The sequence below is a fragment of the Bos mutus genome, chromosome 20, assembly GCF_027580195.1.
Source record: "Bos mutus isolate GX-2022 chromosome 20, NWIPB_WYAK_1.1, whole genome shotgun sequence".
NCBI classification, from domain to species: domain Eukaryota; kingdom Metazoa; phylum Chordata; class Mammalia; order Artiodactyla; family Bovidae; genus Bos; species Bos mutus.
This window is the reverse complement of record NC_091636.1, coordinates 29128849-29150936: the sequence shown is the minus strand read 5'-3', so window position 1 is coordinate 29150936 and position 22088 is coordinate 29128849. Positions and strand designations below refer to the sequence as shown.

The window sequence follows — 22088 nt, the reverse complement described above, 5'->3', positions numbered from 1 at the left end:
TATTTTAGAGGTGGGGTATATATATGCACAAGTCAGAAACTGGGGGGGGGGTGGAATTTTTGCCATATTAAAATAGGGAGGAAATTAAAATGTGCATATGTAAAACCTCTGAATTTGCAGACATAATTCTGCGTTTGTGTTAAAAATCACATCATCTCTTCAATAATGTTTCTTCACTTTCGTAGGTCAGTGGTGACAAAATAAAATTGCATTTGCCTCACCAGGGTCTACAGAAAATCATTGGTCCTCTCACCTCTGGAACCCTCACACTGCACTGCTCAGCAAGTGGTCATTCCCAGGGGCCAGAGCCCTGGGTGAATCCAGAACCTATCCCAGCCCTGTCTTCAGTGGCTCGAGGCCAGACCTGACTCCTGACCAGGCTGACCGGTTCTCTGAGAGCGTCTGCTGAGCAAAGGGGGCCAATCCCATTCAGGCCCAGAAGATCTAGGTAGAAAGGGCCTTTCTGGAAATGTGAAGTCAGCCATCTGGTTCTTTCCACCTGTACCCAAGCAAGGAGGCTACAAGACTGGCAAGGAGACATGTGTGAGGAAGCATGGCCCCTGGCTGAGATTCTGGCCCCAGAGGCTCTCCCAGACATGCCAGGGAAATCACAGGTACCACAGGAGTCACCAACACCGAAGACCAAGCTCTATGATGACGCCTGTGTGAAGGAAGAGACACAAGTGCAGTCTGAGAGACTCACAATCTTAGGATTTTTTTCCCTGATGTTGCTTCAGGTGGAAGAGTAGAATGCACAGACTGCCAACATGACTCTGTTAACACTGAAGTATATGCTTTTCTTAATCACACTGATCTTGTCTGCTCGATATACCCCAGCAGCCTTGCTGGGGGTGGATATTCAGATAGTCTGAGATCTGTAAACAGTAAAGTCTGCTCTCCTGTGTGGCCTGCAGTATCCCCATGCCCCAGCAGCAAAGGCCCTTAGACAGGGAGAGGCAGTGGAGATCAATTCACTTAGAGAAGAAATAATCCTAAAAGACATTTAAATCGCCATTTGGCAGATGCAATTGCATCTCAAGCTGAGAGAAGGTGTCCTAGTTCTGACTCCTGAACTGAGTAGAAGTGGGATTTCAGCAGTCACTTCATCTCTCTGGGCCTTGGTACTCTCGTCTTAGATGGGGAAAATCCCCAATGAATTCTCAGGTTTCTTCTCAATCCAGCCCGTTCTCATACCCTGCTCCCACCCCAGCCCCAGCCATGGTTTTGTGATTGGGTTTTCACTGGAGCCCTAGGGTCCCACTCCAAGAGGCCAGTGCTTTCTACATTAGTAACCGAGTTTGCAAGGGGGAAAATGATATTTTAAACAGCCTTAGGATAAACGGGGATAGGTATTAAACAAACATTACTCTCTATAAATTGGTACTGACATCTAGCCAAAAATGTTAATGGAAAAAAGGGGATTTTTTTTTTTTAAACAATAAATTTCTTTCTTTTTAAAGGAGAATTGCCAAGGATGCAGAAGGAACTGAAGATGGTCAAAGACGAAGATGTGCATTTCAGTTTGGGTGTGAAGAGGGCCCCCTCCTTTCCCCACGGCCTGCAGCCCGTGGTTTCCCGAGGGAAGGCTCCCCCAGGACACCCCTTTCCGGAAGCTCTCCGGGGGCCGTTTTCCCAGTTCCGGTACGAGCCTCCTCCAGGAGAGCTAGACGGATACCCAGGGGTCTTTGAAGGAGGAGGGTCTCGCAAACGCAAGAGCATGCCCACCAAGATGCCCTATAACCACCCCGCGGAAGAAGGGGCTCTCGGCCTGCACCCCGAGGACAGCAAGAACCCGGGGGTCCCGGACCTCCCCCTGCTCTTCCCGCCGCCGCCGCCGCCGCGGCCCAAGTACGACTCGCGGATGATCGACCTGTGTAACGTGGGCTTCCAGTTCTACCGCAGCCTGGAGCACCTGGGCAGCAAGGCCGTCAAGCAGGAGCCCGTGAAGCCCAGCGCCGTGTGGCCTGCGCCCGCGGCCCCTCCGTTCCTGCCCGCGCCCTACCCCTACTACCCCAAGGTGGCCCCGGGCCTCGTGTTCCCCTTCTTCGTGCCCTCGGCCTCACCCTTCCCCTTCAGCCGGCACACCTTCCTGCCCAAGCGGCCGCCGGAGCCGCCGCTGCCCCGCAAAGCCGAGCCGCCCGAGAGCGAGGAGACCAAGCAGAAGGTGGAGCGAGTGGACGTGAACGTGCAGATCGACGACAGCTACTACGTGGACGTGGGCGGCGCGCAGAAGCGCTGGCAGTGCCCCACCTGCGAGAAGTCCTACACCTCCAAGTATAACCTGGTGACCCACATCCTGGGTCACAGCGGCATCAAGCCGCACGCCTGCAGCCGCTGCGGGAAGCTCTTTAAGCAGCTGAGCCACCTGCACACCCACATGCTGACGCACCAGGGCACCCGGCCTCACAAGTGCCAGGTGTGCCACAAGGCCTTCACGCAGACCAGCCACCTGAAGCGCCACATGATGCAGCACAGCGAGGTGAAGCCGCACAACTGCCGCGTCTGCGGCCGGGGCTTCGCCTACCCCAGCGAGCTCAAGGCCCACGAGGCCAAGCACGCCAGCGGGCGGGAAAACATCTGCGTGGAGTGCGGCCTCGACTTCCCTACCCTGGCCCAGCTGAAGAGGCACCTCACCACGCACCGGGGCCCCATCCAATACAACTGCTCCGAATGCGACAAGACCTTCCAGTACCCCAGCCAGCTGCAGAACCACATGATGAAACACAAGGACATCCGGCCCTACATCTGCTCCGAGTGTGGCATGGAGTTCGTGCAGCCACACCACCTCAAGCAGCACTCCCTCACCCACAAGGTACTGAGGGGCTCCCTGCCAGGGGCGGGGCTCCCGGCCAGGGGCGGGGCTGGCCCGTCTTTGGAGGAGAGGACCCAGGAGCCCTGCGTGGCTCCCCACCCCTAACACGTGTAGAGCCCTAATGTTCTTCTTCACCTTGAAATGGGAGAGAATGAGGAGCCCAGCCATCAAGCCCTTTCCCATCTAGACTTCTAGAGTCTCAGGTGGGCCGGAAAAGAAATAATGCGGTTTGGAGAGGAGGGTGAGGAAAGATGAACGACACATCACAGCGGGTCCTTGTGCTGTTACTTAGCCTTCCAGATTTCCTAAGATTTCATGTTTGGAAACTTCATCCAGGGCACTAGCATGAGTGTGTCATCAGTCCCAACGACCCAAGACCAGCTTTGCACCTGGGATACACTAGTCAGAGCCTTCTAGAAAACTCTGGAAAGTTCTCTTGGTCTTTTTCTGCTGAATCTGTGGCTACCTCTTGGTTTAGTTTCTCCTTTCAGCTGCTTCATTTACAGGTGACTCTGCGGGGAGCAGAGTCTTGGCCTGGGTCCAGCAGGATCCGTGCTTCCCCCCCGAGCTTCTGCCAGGTGGTTGCAGTGCTCTCTGATTTGTATTATAGGAGGCATGAGTGCATTCTTCCCTTCCCCTGTCTCAGATATTCAAGGAGAAATATAGGCCCACATGTCTGCCTTCAGCCTAGTTTGCAGCCAAAGCCCTAGAGTCTCTCAGGATGAACTAAAACAAGTCCCTGGTGTGTCCCTGAAATCTTACCCAGCTAAGCTAACTTAGGTCAACTTTGAGCTTCCAAGAGGGGAAGTTTGCCCCACTGACCTCTACTCTATCACCTTGACTTCAAGTGGTTTTATTGGCAGAAGAGACTTCTAGCGAGCCAGAGTTGCTAAAACAATCTTTCATTCTGAAAGGTCAGTGGAGGACTTTGCCCAGCCAAAATAACATTTCTGCTCTGGCTTTGTGGGTTTCATCTGATCGGTTAAGACCAAACAAGACAAAATGTGTAGCTGCCTTGGCTCTGCACAAACAGCTGCCCTGCAAAAGGCTCCTTAGAAACCCCCAGAGAGGAGGTGCCTGCCTAGTGCAGGAGCCATCATCAAAAAGCCTGAACTGAGAGGCAGCGGCCAGAGGGACTGTGTGCTGATTTCAGGGATTCCTATATGTGTGGAAAAGGAATCAGATACATTGTAGAATGTATGAAACTTCTGTAAGATTGTTCCTATACTTGAATATATGATCTAGTTATCATCTCAATCACAACCAAGTATAGGAATAATCTTGAGAATAAAGATACTGAAGTAAATTTTAAAACTCATTAAGAAAATAGTTTTTGTTAATAATTTTAAACTCACTGTTTGAGTATGCAACACATTTTAAAAATTCATCTTCTTAGGAGGACATTAAAATTTAGATCTCTCCATTAGCATAAATCCTTTCTCGTCTGCAGTCACCTAGAGTAGACAGTATTCCAGTTAGGAAGAGCCCAGCACTCCATTTGAGCGCTTCATCTAGAAAGGCTGAGGGACCCAACTAAGATTATGCAGTCAGTAAATGGCTAGGCAGGGACCCTAACTCCCACCCTTTAGTGCCAGGGGCTCACCAAAATTGAGGAGTGGTACTTTCTTGTACCATGTCCCAAATTAAAGAAATGGAAATATAGGCAGAGAGAACCTTGAAACAACTCCCCGCCCTAGTCCCTATGAATGAATACCAGGCCATATGGGTTTTATAAGGTACAGTTGTTAGCTAAAGATTTGTCTAAACCTGTAATAACCCTAGTTTTATTACCATGGATCACTACGTTTTCCTCCCCAAAAGTCATTCTGGGTCAAAATTTCTTGCAGCAGCCGTTTCAGGGAAGCACTGGTCGGCCAGGATTAGGTAATATTCTACTCACGCCGTGAGTGAGTCCCTAGCCATGCTTCAGTTGAGGGCGTTGACGCTAAAGTATTCAAACACTTCTCCACAAACAGCAGGGAAACTAGAAAATCTTCTTTCCTGTTTTCTAATCGAGAAAGCTATCCTCTGCCAAATTTCTCTGTCGGCAGAAGCTGGCTTGGAGGAGCTTCATAGACAAATCACACCGAGGCCACCATGGCCTGCAGGAACCCAGGGTACCATCTCAAGAGGTCATTATCAAGCTGTGATTTTTTTGAAGTGTGGATCTGTTTGTTTTTGAATTTTCATGTCCTTTAATGAGAACTCAAGAGAACGTTGGTTTTCATACGGGAAATGATATTATAAGTTTAGGAGGTTTTGTTTTTTCATTATCATGAAAGCTGAATTAGAGACTCATTTTACATAACATTCTGCAGTGCTCTTACCCAAATCCTATTAATCCACGAGAGCTGTTACTGCAGAATTAACCCCAAGCAAGCATCAGGAACAACAGAAGTAATAGCTGTCTTTTCCTCTAACCGTCTGGCTAGTTCATGGTTTTCAGAAGAAAATAAAAGATTATGTAATCAACACTTTTTAAGAAAATAGTTATTTGACAAGGCTACAGCCATACTATTTGGAACTCAACATCTGTCACTAAATTCTTGGTGGATTTATGTGTCAGAGAGAAAAGCAAAGACTGCTGTCCTGATGGCAGTCTGTACCTGCTCACCATGGTTCTTTTGAATCTTGCCTCCTTCCAGGGCGTGAAGGAGCACAAATGTGGGATCTGCGGGCGGGAGTTCACGCTGCTGGCCAACATGAAGAGACACGTGCTGATCCACACCAACATCCGTGCCTACCAGTGTCACCTCTGCTACAAGAGCTTTGTGCAGAAACAGACCCTCAAGGCACACATGATTGTCCACTCGGACGTGAAGCCCTTCAAATGCAAGGTGAGCAGGGGGCCTGAGGGAATGCGGAGAGGAAGGGCTCAGCGCATGTGCGTGGTCAGTGGTGGTCGACTCTTTGCAACCCTGTGCCCTGTAGCCCGTCAGGCTCCTCTGTCCATGGAATTTTTCAGGCAAGAATACTGGAGCAGGTTGCCATTTCCTACTCCAGGGTATCTTCCTGATCCAGGGATCACACCCACATCTTCTGAGTCTCCTGCAATGGCAGGCAGATTCTGTACCCCTGAGCTACCTGGAAATCCCGGGAGAGCTCAGAGGGCTCTGCAAATGCGGGGGAAAAGTCTCCAGGGAACCTTGTCCTCAGTCTCCTCAGAAGGGCCTCTGAGGCTCAGCGTATGTCTGCGGCCAGACCCAGGCCATCTGCTGTGTCTCCACCACAGCTGTGCTCAGCTGTGCCCCAGGAGATGCCCTGCTTGTCTCCCTGTGGAATCGGTCAGTGTGCAGGGCCTGGAAGCAGCCAGACCCGGGAGAGCTGAGGGTGGAAAATCCGTTTGGAGATTGAGGTTTTTACAGGATGAAGGTGATGTGGAGGGCTCCTGTTCTAGAAGGCAGCAACCAGGTGCAGCCCTCTTCCCCTGACAAGCCAGAGACAACACAGAGAAGTCAGAGAAGCTTCCAGCCCTGTCTGCTTCCCTTCCCCTATGCCACCCCCGCTCCCGCCCTCCTGACACTTGGACTGAGCAGTGTAATTTGAGGGTAGGTCTCCTGGAGGGGATGAAAGAGGTTTAAAGGTTAACCTCTCCTGTGACCTCGGAAATGCTTGCTTGGGCAGAGGAACAACTGAATGCTTCTTGTTTATTGCTGAGTACCGTGGAGCATCTTTGTTACCGTCCCTGTGTTGCATTACCTTGGTGGGGTTTTTATTTTGTGTGCTGAGATAAAGTGTGAGCTGGAGACTTGTCAAGCCTAAGGCACCGGCGGGCGCTGCTCAGAAGTGCTCGGGGTGTCCAGGCTGCCCCGTCTTCCCATGTTGTTCCCACTCCTCAGGAGGAGAAATCTCACTTAGGGTTGGATAGTTTGACTCAAGGAAGGTACTGAACAAGTGACCCCACAGCCATGAAGGGAGGGCTGAGAGGGGAGCAGAGGGAAATCACGGAGTTCAGATATCATTAGAGCCTTTCTTTTTGAAGTGGCTGTTCCTTCTGTGCTGTGTGTCTGACAGAGTCCCAGTGACTTTCTCTGTCGATCCCTGTTTCTGGAGTAGGGTTCCCTGCTTCCAGGGGCTGTTGCTGCCTTCATCCCTCCGCAGTATGTACCCCCACTTGAAGGAACCCCCTGTGAAGCTGACTTCTTTCCTGTGCTGGCCCCTCCTGGACGGGGTGAGAGGGGTCAGGAGCCAGAGCTTCCCTAGACCTGGTGGGCATTCTCCGGAGGTAGGGGAGGGAGGGGTCTCCCTCCAGCCCTTTTCCTGCCACCCACTTGTGTTTCCCCTGCTCTCCTTCAAGTTCCCAGTGGTTTGAAAGTCAGTTTATGTCCATCTGGAGTGATCTGAGCTGAAAGGGGAGGAAGCTGTATGCAGAACGATGTACATAATTTGCAGGGCCTGGTGCAAAGTGAAGATGGGGGCCCCTACTTCAGATGTTATTCACAATTTCAAGATGATGAAAGCAGAGCATTACACCAGACCCAGGACCCTTCTGAATTCAGGGCCCCATGTGATCGCACGGGGCTCACACTCATGAAGCCGGGCCCAGCTGCACGAGCCTGTGGATGCCACAGACCAGCTCTTGTCTCCCTTAGACATGCCTTGGGTTCCTTCCCACCTCACTGAGTCTCTTGAACCCTTCACTTTTTTTTTTTAGATTAAAAATTTTTTTTTCTGGTCATGCCATGCAGCATGTGGGATCTTAGTTCCCTGATCAGGGATAGAACCCCTCGTCCCTGCATTGGAAGTGTGGAGTCTTAACCACTGGACCACCAGGGAACTCCCAAACCCTTCACTTTTCACAGAGCTGTTCCCACCCTCCTGGGGTTTACTGTCTGCTACAGTAGAGGTGCCATCAGGGGCTCATTGCCCCTCTTCGTTCCTTGTACCTCTCTTCATTTCTTGTGCTGAGTTTACTCTTGAGCTTCAAGGAGGAACTGTATTTTTATCTGCTGGTGGCGGAAACACACGAAGTTGTTAAAATATGCAGGCGCCATTGCATGGTTTGCAGTCCCCTAAAAATCCATGTTCATGCAGCCCAACCCCCTCCCACTTCACCAGTTCAGGGCCAGCTGTAGCGGTTAAACCAGCAAATGTCTCTGAAATGGAGGGATATGATAAAGCAGAGCCAACTCAGGAAAAGGGCTTGCAGGCTGTGTGTGATTTGGGGGCACAGAGGCACTTCTGTTTCTGTACCTCAAGGGCCTCAGAGGGGCGCAGAGGATCTGGGACCAAGGGTCCCTGAGAATTCAGACGGTTCTCCCTGGTACCAGGGCACAGAAGACCGGACTCGATGGGGCCAGGGATGCAGTGAGCCAGGCCTCACTCACCCTGATGGTAGAGCGCCACACGAGCTTCAAGGGTATCAGCTGGTCAGCTGAGAAGCCCAGTCGGACCTCTCCTTGACGGTGGATAAGGCTCCAGATATCTGCTCCAGATATCTACATGATAAAATCCCATAAGAGAGGGGCTTGAAGCGTGAAGTGCCAGCTCCTATATGAGGCAATGGAACTTCCAATGGGAGGTGGGCTTGGCCATCTGCAAAGGTCACTTCTTTCTGATGAGCGGGTCCTCCAAGGAGACCACAGGAGGTTGGAGGCTGCCTGGAAGGGAGTGTCAGTCATTTAAACAGAAAGGCCTGGATGTCAGAGTGTATGTTTGTCCAACTTAGGTGGCCCTTCTCCGTTCTTAGACAGTTCTGACACAAGATCGGGTGTGAGTCGCCTCATCTAGAGCGTGCACCTCCCGACAAGGGCGGACGCGCTGCCAGGCTCTCCCTCGCTTTGTCCGCGCCTCCCTGCCAAGCGCCGCCTGCTTGGTGTCTGCATACCTTCACTCTCTTTAATCTCAAAGGAATTTCAGAGCATGTCTGAGCACATCTGAACGTACAGATTATGTAATGAGGGCATGTCTGTGTGTCTGTAGACTGGTTCCAGACACCACAATGGGATGGGCCACCTCCAGATGGTGTCCTGTGACTTTGCTTCTTATTCATGTCATGCTGGACTCTTGGAAATCTGGTCCTGGGTGGGGTTTCTTCGGGTCTGGGAGTTGGGAGAGGAACAGAAGGCCATTTGCTCATTGCCATGCAAGTCACACCGCTCTGAGAGGAGCGGCTGGCCGGCTGCATGGTGATGCTGGAGCACAGGCCTGGACAACTAAACCTGACCTTTATCATTGGGAAGGGTATTTCCCTTTATGTGACTGACATGGCTGGAAGAAAAGAGGCAGAGCTTGCTCCAGCCATACTCCAAGAGTTTACTCTTATCTGTTGTTGTTCAGTCGCTCGGTCATGTCTGACTCTTTGTGACCCCATAGACTGTAGCCCACCAGGCTCCTCTGTCCGTGGGGTTTCCCAGGTGAGAATACTGGAGTGGGTCGCCATGCTCTCCTCCAGGGGATCTTCCCAACCCAGGGATTGAACCCACATCTCCTGCTTTGGAAGGTGGATTCTTTGCCACTGAGCCACCTGGGGAAGCCCTGACTCCATCTCCTTTACCCCAAAACTTGCAAAAAAAAGGTGTGGGGAAGAGTCTTTAAGTAACAGATTCTAATTTCCTGGGATTCTTACCACTAAAAATCCTTCCTAACATCAATCCCTCCTACTGTGGTCACATGAACTGATTCTCCCTGGCCCTGGCTCAGTGGAAACAGCTGTCCACAGCAAGCAGAAACATTTGTTTAGTGCGGGATTAAGCATTAACAATAGGATGGAAAATTGGAGGAGAGGAAAGGTTTCCATTTAGTTTCTTTTTTTTTTTTTTTATGAAAAGTTACTGCCCTTCTGGGTTCTTTTGCTGTTGGCTCAACTTCTGGACTCCTTGCTTCTTGGAGCCAGCTGGAGCTTCTCCAGAGACCTGTGCCTGTAGACTTAAGCCATGTTTCAGAAATATGCTTCCCAGATTCTGCGTAAGCACGAAGGACTTGATTTGGATGCTATCCTTGTAGCGGCCACGCTCCATAATAGCAAAGAACCAGCTGCCGTCTTTGGGAAACCTGTCCAGGAAAAGCAGTCATCCAGAATTTCCGGGACAAATTCTCCTTTGAGATGGGTGAAGCTGGGAGCTGCCTATGTTATGAATCACCAGGTCATCTGCAGCCTGCCAGAAGCAGAGGGCTGAAGGCCGAGGGAAGAACAGATAGAAAAGGATGAGTTCTCCCTGAAAAGGGTCCCCACTGCCTCTGCCAACTTGGCTCCATCTCCCCCTCAAGCTCTCAGATGCTCCAACCCAGTAGGGACTTGTAGGCACCCAGTGCTTGGGATCAGGGTTCTCAGGCTGGCATTGAGGGGGTTAAGGCAGTGACCAGATAGCAGCCTTTTGGCAGCAAAGCCCTCCTCAGCAGAAGGAAGGATATAGCTGTATGAACTGCCTGCTTAACAATGCCTCGCATGTCCCCAGGGGCCCGCCTGCAAATAGATTTCATCTTGCTTTCTCTTGTACTTTTCAAAGCTTCCTGTTTTCTCACGGTCCTTTTGGACAGTTTACAGTCTCTCTCTCCCTCCCTCCCTCTCTCTCCCTTTGAGGAAAGGAACACCCTTCTTATTAAAAGAGAGAGAGAGAGAAGGATGTAAGGGAAGGGCAGCTTAACGGAGGCCATTCTCCGGGGCTGCAAGCTGCTGCTCTTTGACCTTTCCTCTCAGAGCAGGGAAACAGGCTTCCTGGAGCATCGCAGTCTCAGTTGTGTGCCTCTGCGTGTCTGGTGGGCCTCTGGCGACCGGCCCAGTGGCTGCCCACTGCCATGGCCCTGCCTCTGTGCACAGCGGCTTCCCTGTGACTCCGCTGTCAGCACTGTCACTGGGACTCGCGGGAAGTTGCCTGGACCGAGGAGGGACTGGGCGCCAGGAGGCGGAGTTAGGAGCTTCTATGCCGAGAAGGGGACAGGGCACCTGCTCGCTGTTTAAAGGGCTGATGGAGGGTCAGGGAGCCAGGTGATAGGCTCCCCAGAGCCTGCAATCTAGGGTGAACCTTCTCTCCCCATCCACATTTCCCAGGGCTGCGTGAGCCACACCTGCTTCCATTTCTATGACGCCTCAGGTAACCTGGCAGCTGTTTACTCAAAGGATTCTTCACTTGTTCCTTCCTTAGTGGGCCTTCCACGTAATTTGGTTTTAAAAGACAGCACCCTTATCCTCAAAGAACTTAACCATTTCTGGAAGGCGAAATGTACGTGATAGTGGCAGTAATGAGCTAATATTTATCGAGCGCTTACAATTTGCTAAGCCCTTTACCTGGACCAACAGCTCGCATGGGATACTGTGATTACCATGGACATTTTACAGAAGAGAAAATGGAGCAAATTCTGTATCGCTCTGGGGTTTCACTATTGTCTCTCTGCTCTGCTGTCTATTACACTTTGAGATCCACTTCCCTTTTTTAAAGTAGGTTTAAAGGTGGGTATAGGTGGAAAAGCTGATATTTAATGTCCCAGGCACACTAATACTGCTCATTAGAGCAACTGAGAGTTAAGGAGGGCTGGACTGGTTGAGACGACCACCTGCAAGATGAAATCTGACTCCTCATCACTCCAGCAGCTTCCTGTATCAACACCTATCCTGGCTTTAATTTCCGCAGACCTCGGCAGGAGGCGATTCAGCAAGTCTTCACTTGGGCAGGCTCTGCACCTCATGTCTTGTGACTTAAGGGGGCTGTGTATATGACTGCTTTCCAGGAGAAGCTAGAGTTTGGATGCTCCCCCACAACCCTTCTCCCTGTCCACCTAGCTCCTCTCCTCCACTACAGTGATTCTGCTTAGAGCTCACACCAAACCCCACCCGAAGGCACCATCTTTAATTGACACAATCCTCTTTTTCTGGCCTCTCTTCACCAATTGGTACTGAAAGGCCTCTCCAACTTTCACAGACACAGAAAATCTCCATATATTTGTGTGTTGTCATGTGAGGATGATCCTCTAAGAAGGATGACAAGGCCAGGTGTTCTGGATAAGAACCCAAGGGCTCCGTGGAAGGGCCAGAGGCTGAGAGGAAGAAGCTAAGGGTACCTACCACTGAGATGTGAATGGTATTCAGATACTTCAAGTCCTGAGTTAATTGCTTCTATCTTTCTGCCACTGAGGATTTTGGTTTGCAAACTAGTGTGAATAGCTTTAGTGGTAACAAGAGAGAGAGTTAGTGATGGCTGCTTTGTGGAACTTTTGCATGAGGAAGTCATATTTTCCCTGACTTGGTTGTTTATTTCCTAACCATACACTTAGACATTCATTAAATGTTATTATATATGTAGCCTTGTGCTGAATTACTGGGGTTGGCCACACAGAGAAGGAAGGTGGCTACATTTCTGAATACCAGAAATGGTATTTTATTTGAGGACAAATAAAATATTATTTGTCCTCAAAATATTATTTATTTTATTTGAGGACACTTTTAGCGTCCTCAAAATTTTCAGAGCTAACACATTATTTCTTATCCCTGGGAAAGCTCTCCATTGGCTACCAGTAAGCTATCATAAACCATAAAAAAATGGTATATAAAACCATGGTATAGTAAAAATATAAAAATTTTATAAACCATGGTGTATAAAAATTAAGTTTTATCAACAACAACAAAATTTGTCTCCTTTACCAATCACACATAAAATATATAGCTGATGAGTCATGTCCCACAGCGGATCTTCTTCCCTGAGGCTATAAACCTTGACTTCAGGAGACAATCATTTCAGTTCAGTCGCTCAGTCATGTCTTTGCAACCCTATGAACCGCAGCATGCCAGGCCTCTCTGTCCATCACCAACTTCTGGAGTTTACCCAAACTCATGTCCACTGAGTTGGTGATGCCATCCAACCGTCTTATCCTCTGTTGTCCCCTTCTCCTCCTGCCTTCAGTCTTTCCCAGCATCAGGGTCTTTTCAAATGAATCAGCTGTTCACAAAGTATTGGAGTTTCAGCTTCAACATCAGTCCTTCCAGTGAACACCCAGGACTGATCTCCTTTAGGATGGACTGGTTGGATCTCCTTGCAATCCAAGGGACTCTCAAGAGTCTTCTCCAACACCACAGTTCAAAAGCATCAATTCTTCAGGACTCAGCTTTCTTCATGGTGCAACTCTCACATCCATACATGACTGCTGGAAAAACCATAGCCTTGACTAGATGGACCTTTGTTGGCAAAGTAATGTCTCTGCTTTTTAATATTCTGTCTATGTTGGTCATAACTTTGTTTCCAAGGAGTAAGTGTCTTTTAATTTCATGGCTGCAATCACCATCTGCAGTGATTTTGGAGCCCCCACAAAATAAAGTCTGACACTGTTTCCACTGTTTCCCCATCTATTTCCCATGAAGTGATGGGACTAGATGCCATGATCTTAGTTTTCTGAATGTTGAGCTTTAAGCCAACTTTTTCACTCTCCTCTTTCACTTTCATCAAGAGGCTCTTTAGTTCCTCTTCACTTTCTGCCATAAGGGTGGTATTATCTGCATATCTGAGGTTATTGATGTTTCTCCCAGCAATCTTGATTCCAGCTTGTGCTTCCTCCAGCCCAGCGTTTCTCATGATGTACTCTGCATATAAGTTAAATAGGCAGGGTGACAATATGCAGCCTGGATGGACTCCTTTTCCTATTTGGAACCAGTCTGTTGTTCCATGTCCAGTTCTAACTGTTGCTTCCTGACCTGCATACAGGTTTCTCAAGAGGCAGGTCAGGTGGTCTGGTGTTCCCATCTCCTTCAGAATTTTCCACAGTTTATTGTGATCCACACAGTCAAAGGCTTTGGCATGGTCAATAAAGCAGAAATAGATGTTTTTCTGGAACTCTCTTGCTTTTTCGATGATTGGAGACAATATCATTTATTAAAATGATAAAACATCCTTTTGTCCCCATGTACCACTAAAATGACCCAGAAAGTTCAGAACTGAATGAATTGATCTAGAAAAGCATGAGTATAGAAAATACGCCCTCAGCTATGATGATCATAAAAGGTTGCTTGTCCAAAACTGAGGAAGAATCTGGCAGTAGCCCTCATGCTGTGTGCACGCCTGTGTGTGTTGGGTGGAGGTGGGCTATCATATGAGGGGCAGAGGGGCTGTGGCCACAGGCAGGTGAATTGCTCTAACCCCAGAGTCACAGCAGTTGCAGTAGCAATAAGCTGTGGGTCATTATCACAATAGTAATAGTTCCCTTGTCTGTAGTGTTAAGGATGATGAAATGTCTGAAAATAATAAAGAGACTATTCTTGTGCCACAACAAAAACAAAAGGCACTCCACATATTCTTCAAGATTAGGTTCAAATTTTGTCTCCTTTATAAAACCTTTTCAGACCAATCCAGCTTCTAATACCTCAGCAACCAGAGATGATAACTAAAAGTGGAATATCAGCCTCCATGAAGCCATTGAAGGAAGAAGGCACCCATTTATTCCTTCAGTTCTCTCTCTCTGTCCTGCCTATAATACCACCAGACCCATCCAGGCTTGGACAAGTGCAGTAGCTTAATTGATCTTCCAGACCCTAGCCCCTCTCTCCCTGCATCTCTTGTGCTTATCTCCCCATGGCTCTTGCTCTTTTCAGACCTGCTTAATGTGCCTCACCCCTTCACTCACTCAGCAGAGGCTTAATAAGGACCTATCATGTGTCAGCCTGATGCTAGGCAGGGATTATAACAAAAAGGCAGGCAGAGCCTTTAGAGATGCCTCTGTCTAATGAAGGGCTGTTCAGCTCAGCAACTTCAACAGCAGCATTGTTCCAAATAGTCAGGAACTATCCCGTGAACCAAATGAGAGACATCTTTTCTAAGATGACCCATGACTGGAAATACCTAGTCTAGAATCTCTAGATACATTTTTCTTCTTAGCCAGGGCAGAGAACTGAAACTAAGCTTATAAAGAAAACTCCATCAGAACTTTCACATGTGAGCAAAATTGAGCCACAGGCTGATAGATCTTTATGAACTGTCTCTGTTGAGGATAAAAAGAAAGCAAGTGTCCACACTTTTTCTTAAGTTAGACCCACTCTCTCAGCATCTCCCCTCTTGGGCCACCTTTTCCAGATGAATGTGGTGAGGATGCTCTGAACACTGGGTGTGGGGCACCAGCATGCTGCATTCATTCTTGCTAGTAAGGAAGTGGAAAGGGGAAAAGCGCTTAAAACCCCCAAATGTGAATCATTTAAAAATATAGAACCAGCCATTCATTGCCCATGCATAGATTATCTGTGAAAAATCTGCAGTCCCAGGATGGCTTCCTCTTACTGCCCAGTGTTCTGTTAGTCTAAGTGCCCGAGGTCACAGATGTTGGCCAGCTCAGCTCTCACTGTCATGGCCACCTGAAGACAATATGGTCTGCATTAATAAAAGTTCCACCCAGAGCTCCTCACTGGCGCCGACACCATGTCTCAGTGAGAAAGGAAAACTGGCGTCTGCTTCAGTGGACACCGCACTCCACGCCCTCTCTGCAGGCCCCGCTCACTCTGTTTCTCTACCCTCTGGTGTGGGCCTCGGAGGCTGGGAAGGGAGGAGGGAGAGAGCGTTCCTCCCGTGAACCTGGAGTCCCAGCACAGACAGAGTCCTTCTCGGCATTCCTCACAGCACAGCCGAGCAAGGGCTGGAGCTTCCAAACCCCACTCTGGGGAAGCCTGGGGACAAGAAAAGCAAGGAGAGCACGCACAACAGCTGCTCCTGTCTCCCACCCTCAGCATCGGCACGTCCTGCCTTCAAACAGGCAGTTCTGCTGTTCCCATGGGAGCTAGGGAACCGCTGGTGTGGTCCATCATGTATTTGCAATTTGATGGAAATAGGAATGAGAAGAAAAGAAGTGACTAAAACAGGTTGGCTTTTGGATACCTAGGATGATATTTTCAGTACTTCAAATGTCTACCCAGAGAACAGACACAGTCCTCCCTTTATGCACTGTTCCTTTTAACTCCCCATAGTCAGCAAATTAAAAAAATTAGAGGAGCATTGTTGATACAGTCTAACGGAAGAGTTATGTTGGGGGAAACTGTGTGATACATGCTGACTGATGATATGGTCTCTGGTGTCCAAGGACCTGAGTTCATCATCCCAGTTCTAGCACCCATAAGCTGTGTGTGCCCTGGCCAGCCTTTCATCTTAACCCCTCAGTTTGTCCATCCGTAAAATGGGGATGAGAACGGCACCTATCTCATAGGACTCATGTGAGTTAAGTGAAATAGTCCGTGGCAGACTTGGGATAGGGCTTTCCATACTGTAAATACTCCATAAATACTAACCAAGTCATCATATCCTTATCATTATAGTGAAGGATACTTTCAGCAATTGCTTTTCAGAGAAGATTTTCTCCTTTTCGAAAGGTTGTGTTCAAAAGAAGCTTCAATAGCTTTGCAGTTTTTACCTTGAGTTTAAAAATTCCTGTACAACAGGAATAAAATCTCATGAATCCATCCCTCCCTGCTCCACCTCTGAGCCTGGGCTCAAGGCAGCCACTCCCTGACTTCCTTGGGGACACTTTATTTGGAAGCAGTTTAAAAATGCCAAGATTCAAACAAAGTAACAGCTCGTCCATCCTCACCCAGGCCTGAGTGTGGTTGTCTGGGCAAGGGTCCCACCCGCGAGTAAACTGTTCTCCTGGTCACTGTCTCGACAGCTTTGTGGGAAGGAATTCAACCGGATGCACAACCTCATGGGCCACATGCACCTGCACTCCGACAGCAAGCCCTTCAAGTGCCTCTACTGCCCCAGCAAGTTCACCCTGAAGGGGAACCTGACTCGCCACATGAAAGTGAAGCACGGGGTCATGGAGCGCGGCCTCCACTCTCAAGGTAATCGCCCTTCCAGGAGCCCTGCGGTGGCCGGGCCCAGCAAGTGACGGAATGGGAGCTGAGCTTGTCTTTAGGGAGCTCTACTCCGGGGGTTATTCCTACATTTAAAAAAGGGAGCATCGTCTTCAAGACCACAGCAGAGTAGCAGGAGCAGGTTGGCAACATAACTATAGCAAACACAGAGTGAATATCTGGAGGTTGTAAGTGAAAGTGATGTTGGTTAGAGCATCATAATGGTGCCAGTCGGCACCATTCTTCATTCTGTGTTCCAGGCCCTGCAGCGAGTGCTCTGTCTCTGTGAATATTTATAGTAACTCCAGGCTGGAGGAACTTCTATTATCCCCATATTACAGATGGGGAAGCTGAGGCTTTGAAATATTAACCTGACTCAACTGAAAAGTGGCTGACTGAGAATTTGAACGCAGACCTTTCTGACTCTAAAGCCACACTGTATCCTCTTGATCGCACTGCTGTTACGGGGCAGGCCTGCAAGCTCTGTTACGGGGCAGGCCTGCAAGCTCTGTTACGGGGCAGGCCTGCAAGCTCTGCTGGCAGCTGAAGTGTGTCTGGTCTAGGTGTAGGTCTGGCAGGATAGCAGGCTAGGTCTCATCTGCCTGCTCACAATCAGAAACTCACGAGGACAGTTTTCCTGCTTGGAAGGGCTGGTTGGCCACAGGCCAAGCAGGGGCTTCTATCTCCCCCACCGAGTCCTAACTGAACTGATGGAAAGTCCTGCCTCCTGTTATCTTCTCAGTCCCTTTCTTTGCAGGAAAGAGTTAATTTCCAGAAGTACTGAACTCAGTAGGTTGTCCTTCAGTAAACGGGCAGTAAATGCTCTCTGTCCAGTGTGGTGTGCTCCATGCCCTGGCAGAGGCCAGGGGAACTGAATCGCCTTGGTTTGCCCTCTGGGAGGTCTGTGTGCGGGGAGAGAAGACACACATATATGTAACTTGCAGTAGCTCGTTAACTGGGCTGATGATCCAAGCACAGGGCAATGCTCTTAGATGTTATTGCTTGTCCCCAGTATTTTCACAAAGTAGACTGTGTTGTTCTCATTTTATGTAAGAGGAGACCTGGTCAAGAGGTGTTATAGAAACTGCTCAAGGTCAAACAGCAAGTTGAATGCAGAATTGAGATTCTAACTCAGGACTTTCTGGCTCAAGCCAGTGCTCACTGCACTGGGTAAAAACACGGGTGGTTTGTTCATATTTGCTGCTCCTCCCCCCTTTACAAAAGATGTGGTCAACTAGGCACCCGTATTCACAAGTAGAATGCATGCATGCATACCCAGCAGGAAGCAAAACGATTGTAGCTTTCAGATTTCTGAAACGCCCTCTGAGTTTTAGATGACTCCTGGGTGACAGAAAATTGATCATCCTAAAACAAGGCGTGGAGTTTGTATAAAAGCCCTGAAAAAATGCTTGTTAAAAACAAAAGCATTTTTTCCCCTTGAGGATGTTCTTTTCCTGAATTATTCTTTGCATCCAGCTATTCTGGATTTTTCCAGAATTAGGTGAAGTTTGCTCAGCCACCACGGCTGGAGACATAGAAGGCAATGAGGAGACAGTGCTCCATCTGACAGTCTGACTCGGTCACCAGAACTTACTCCATGTGGATGCTCACGTCCTAACAGGCACCTAAAGACTGTCATTCTTCTGGAAAAATCAAGAGCATCACTGTATTATCAGAGAGTTGCTTTGAAAGTTTGTAACAGACTTCCGACAATGTTAATGCTTTCATCTACAAAAGGCTTTGGCATTTCTTCACTCTAGTTTTTGAAATAGCTCAAGAATCATGACCCAGATTAAAAAGATCCTCCCTGTGTCCCTGACAAGAATAAAGCTACAGATAGCTTCATCGCCTGACAACACCGTAAAGTAGGCAGCCCTGGACATCGGCTTCCTCGGTGTGTCCCCAGCTGCTTCTCCCTGGGCACCAGGGTCTGGCCACCCCCTGGCCCTCCCTGCCCTCCTCCTCCTCAGTCATCCCCACCTGTCCTCCAGGCCTGACCGCTGGCCCCCCACGGACGGGGCGGGTCGCGCCTCCCACTTGTCTGTTGCCTCCTGAAAAGCCCATCCCTGAAAGTGAGGCCCGCCCACCTCCCCTGTGTCCAGCAGCGAGGACACTTGTGGTTGGGCAGGGGGCTTCGAACGTCTCACCGGACCTTCCTCTGCCCTGCCAGCTCTGTCCGTGCTTGGGGAGCCCTGGACCCAAATGCAATATCTGGTTTTTTCCCACAATGAAAATATCTTTGTTATTTTTTTCTTATGGTAAAATATGTGTTCACTGTTAAAAGTAAAAAGAAATATATTCGAAGTGAAAAGAAAAATGTAAAAATCACCTCATAGTTACCCATTTTTGAGATTTTGACATATATCCTTCCAGATATTTTTTGATAAAATAGAGGCTGTACTATAAGTATATATATTTTTACTTAAAGTATATAGAGAATACCTTTTATGAGCACTAAGAGGTATCGACATATTATACACATAGAAGTACCTTCTATACACATAATACCTTGACTGTTCTTTATGGTCTGAGCCACCAGGGAAGCCCCATGGAGGTACTACTATTTATGTAAGCAAACCTCTGTCCTTAGATGGATACGTTGTTTTCACCCATCCTTATACAGTTTGTGCATTTGCCAGACTATATTCATAGTTTAAGTTTTCAGTTGTGTGATTGGCTAAGTCAAAGGTGTGCTTATTTTTAAAGTTTTTCATGCATGTTGCCACAATCCCCTGAAAGGAGTCACACGGATATAGATTCCAGCTGTGACAAGGCCCATCTCTCTACAGCCTTCTGGGGATTTATCTAGTTTTAAAATGCAAAATCAAGCTATGCTAACCAGCCCTGGGTTCCACCCAGCGACCCCTTCGGCGGCCTGAACGTGCCTTTGCTCCTGGCAGGTTTTGGAAGGGGGAGGATTGCGCTGGCGCCGACGGCGGGGGCCCTGCGGAGCCTGGAGCAGGAGGAGCCCTTCGACCTGTCCCAGAAGCGCCGGGCCAAGGGGCCAGCCTTCCAGTCCGACGGGGAGAGCGCCCGGGGCAGCTCCTGCCACGAGGAGGAGGACGAGGACAACTGCTACGAGGTGGAGCCGGACAGCCCGGGCCTCGGGCCCCGCGGCCCGCCGCTCTGCGCGCCGCAGGACCTGTCTGCCAAGCCGGAGCCGGGCCCCGGGGAGGAGGCGCCCGCCGAGGAGGCCTCGCCTCCGGGGGCCCGCCCGCTGAAGAGCCGCGACAGCCTGGGGCCTGAGGGCGGCCCCGAGCGAGAGTTCGCCCGCAGAGACGAGCGGCCTGGCCTCCGGGTCCTGCCGAGCACCCGGAGGGGCCCAGCCTTTTCTGATTACTTGTACTTCAAGCACAGAGATGAGAGTTTAAAAGAATTACTGGAGAGGAAAATGGAAAAACAAGCAGTGCTTTTGGGGATCTAAGTGGACGGTTTAAGAATTACACTTGGAAAATGAGAGCTAGGCAGTGCAGATACAGCTTTCTGCATGAGCTCTCATTTGCTGGAGAGGAGAAGGGCACGAATCTTGACAAAGGGCGCAAACTAAATGAGTAGAGAAGGAAATGCTTCTCAGATGTTGCATTTGGGCCCTTGATTTTTAACACACATGGAGGGCCTTCTTCAATGTTGTTTCATGGATCTCCAGTACAATTAACTGTACATACTCTTCTAGACATCTAATTGTAAGCTGATGCTGAGGTGCTTTTAGAAATTCTATTTTCCATTGACTAACATGGTAAATTTCTTTCTAGTTGCAAAAATATGGTGCTTGACGTGTTACTTTATTAATGACTCTTTAGTTGAATTTGTGAAAGTTATATTTTTCCAGATAGATGAAAATTGTAGTAGTGGTATATATTTTTAAAATCTCTTTATTCAATAATCAAAAAAATATCAGAAATGACAGAGGAGGGTGAGTTTTTAAAGAGGATGTTCTTGAGTAGTTGCTGCAGATATAAGATAAAATTTCAAGAGAATGTGATTAATTTTGATTAAGGAAAAACCAGCAGTGCTTAGATTCCTGCCTGGGTCTGCCTTGTTCAGCTCCCGCTGCCTTCATCAGATATCACATTGGAGCATATTTTCTGATGGCCCAGCAGTGCTCAGTGTCTGCAGGCTAACCCTGAGTCCTGAGCAGGGCTCCCTCCTGGGGACCTTGCTCCAAGGCCTCATCCTGTGAAGCAGCTGCAGGAAGAGTTGGCAGCCTGTGAGCAGTGGATTTGTCAGTGCTGGAGCTGCGGGGCTGGGGGTGGGGGTGGCTGGGGGGAGGAATTCTCCCTGAAATTAAGCTCTAACTTGTTTAGAGTATTGGAATAACCATTGCTAGGAAAGCAGTTGCGGGGCTGTGTTCTCAGTGCTGCCTACACATTAGAATCATCTCAGGAGTAGTAGTGTTAGCTGCTCGGTTGTGTCCAACTCTTTGCGACCTCACAGACTATAGCCTGCCAGGCTCCTCTGTCCCTGGGATTCTCCAGGCAAGAATATTGGAGTGGGTTGCCATTTTCTTCTCCAGAGGATTTTCCCAATGCAGGAATCATACCCAGGTCTCCTGCGTTGCAGGTGTATTCTTTACCATCTGAGCTATAGGGAAGTCCCAGAATCATCTCAGGGAGCCTTAAAAAAAAAATACTAATGCTGGGGCCTGGGCCCCTGAGGCCCTGATTTAATTGGTCTAGAGGGGAGCTCTGGCATTGGTTATTTTCCAAATTGCCCCAGATGACTCTTATGTGTAGCGAGAGTTGAGAAAGATCGACTAGGATAAAATAGTGGCTCCCACGACCCCCTCACAAGGATTCCATAAATATTTCTGCTTCTGGCTTTACTCATTAAGATAGAAAGCAGGAGACCTTGAGATCATTCTGCTGACTTAGGCCTTCTTACCTGTTCTGTCAGAGCCTCACGAGAGGAGGCACACACACACACACCCCCCCACACACACACTGTATAAACACACAGTTTTTTTTAATAGGAGATGATGCCTGTGATATTTATGATCACTTAATATGTTTAAAAATACATAGTCAGCCTACAGTGACTGTTTCTTCCTAGATTCGTGAATCATGATTCCAGTGAGTGGTGGTGGCTGTGAAGTGTGATTTGAGCCCAGCAGGTGGGCTTTCCTTAGGCACTGGATTCTGACAGATAAAGCAGTGCTGACCAGATGTCACATACATGTGACTGCCCGTAAGCAGTGACCCTCTGGTACTGTGTCTGAGTTTATGTAAAAACTGCTTCTTGGTAGTTTCAACTCTTATTTGTAGAGCTAGGTACTGTTTATTATTTGCTTCTTCTCCTCCCAAAATTCCCAGTACATTTCATTAGACAGTCTGACCCGTCTCTGACTGTGGGATGCCGTTTTTCTTTTTCTCTTGGTCAGGTGCTTCCCCATCAGCCTCATCCAGTCCTCGTCAGTCACGCACGCACTTTGTCAGCCCCTGATGCGACTCCTCCTGCCACTTTGGTTAGGCTCCTTCCTCCAGCGTTGCCACCACAGCTTGCCAAAGCCTCTTGAGTTCCCTGCAG

The 22088-nt window shown here is 48.9% G+C and overlaps 1 protein-coding gene across 1 annotated transcript in view; it reads left to right on the top strand.

Annotated features, from left to right (window-relative positions):
• ZNF366 (zinc finger protein 366) overlaps positions 1 to 21489 on the top strand; it is a 62187-nt gene extending 40698 nt beyond the window's left edge. The window contains exons 2-5 of the mRNA XM_005889336.2: positions 1461 to 2812; positions 5458 to 5649; positions 16379 to 16553; positions 19466 to 21489. Of these exons, the coding sequence (XP_005889398.2) occupies positions 1475 to 2812; positions 5458 to 5649; positions 16379 to 16553; positions 19466 to 19989 (2229 nt within the window). The 5' untranslated portion in view covers positions 1461 to 1474 and the 3' untranslated portion in view covers positions 19990 to 21489. The remainder of the gene's footprint in view (positions 1 to 1460; positions 2813 to 5457; positions 5650 to 16378; positions 16554 to 19465) is intronic.
• Positions 21490 to 22088: the final 599 nt, after the last annotated feature.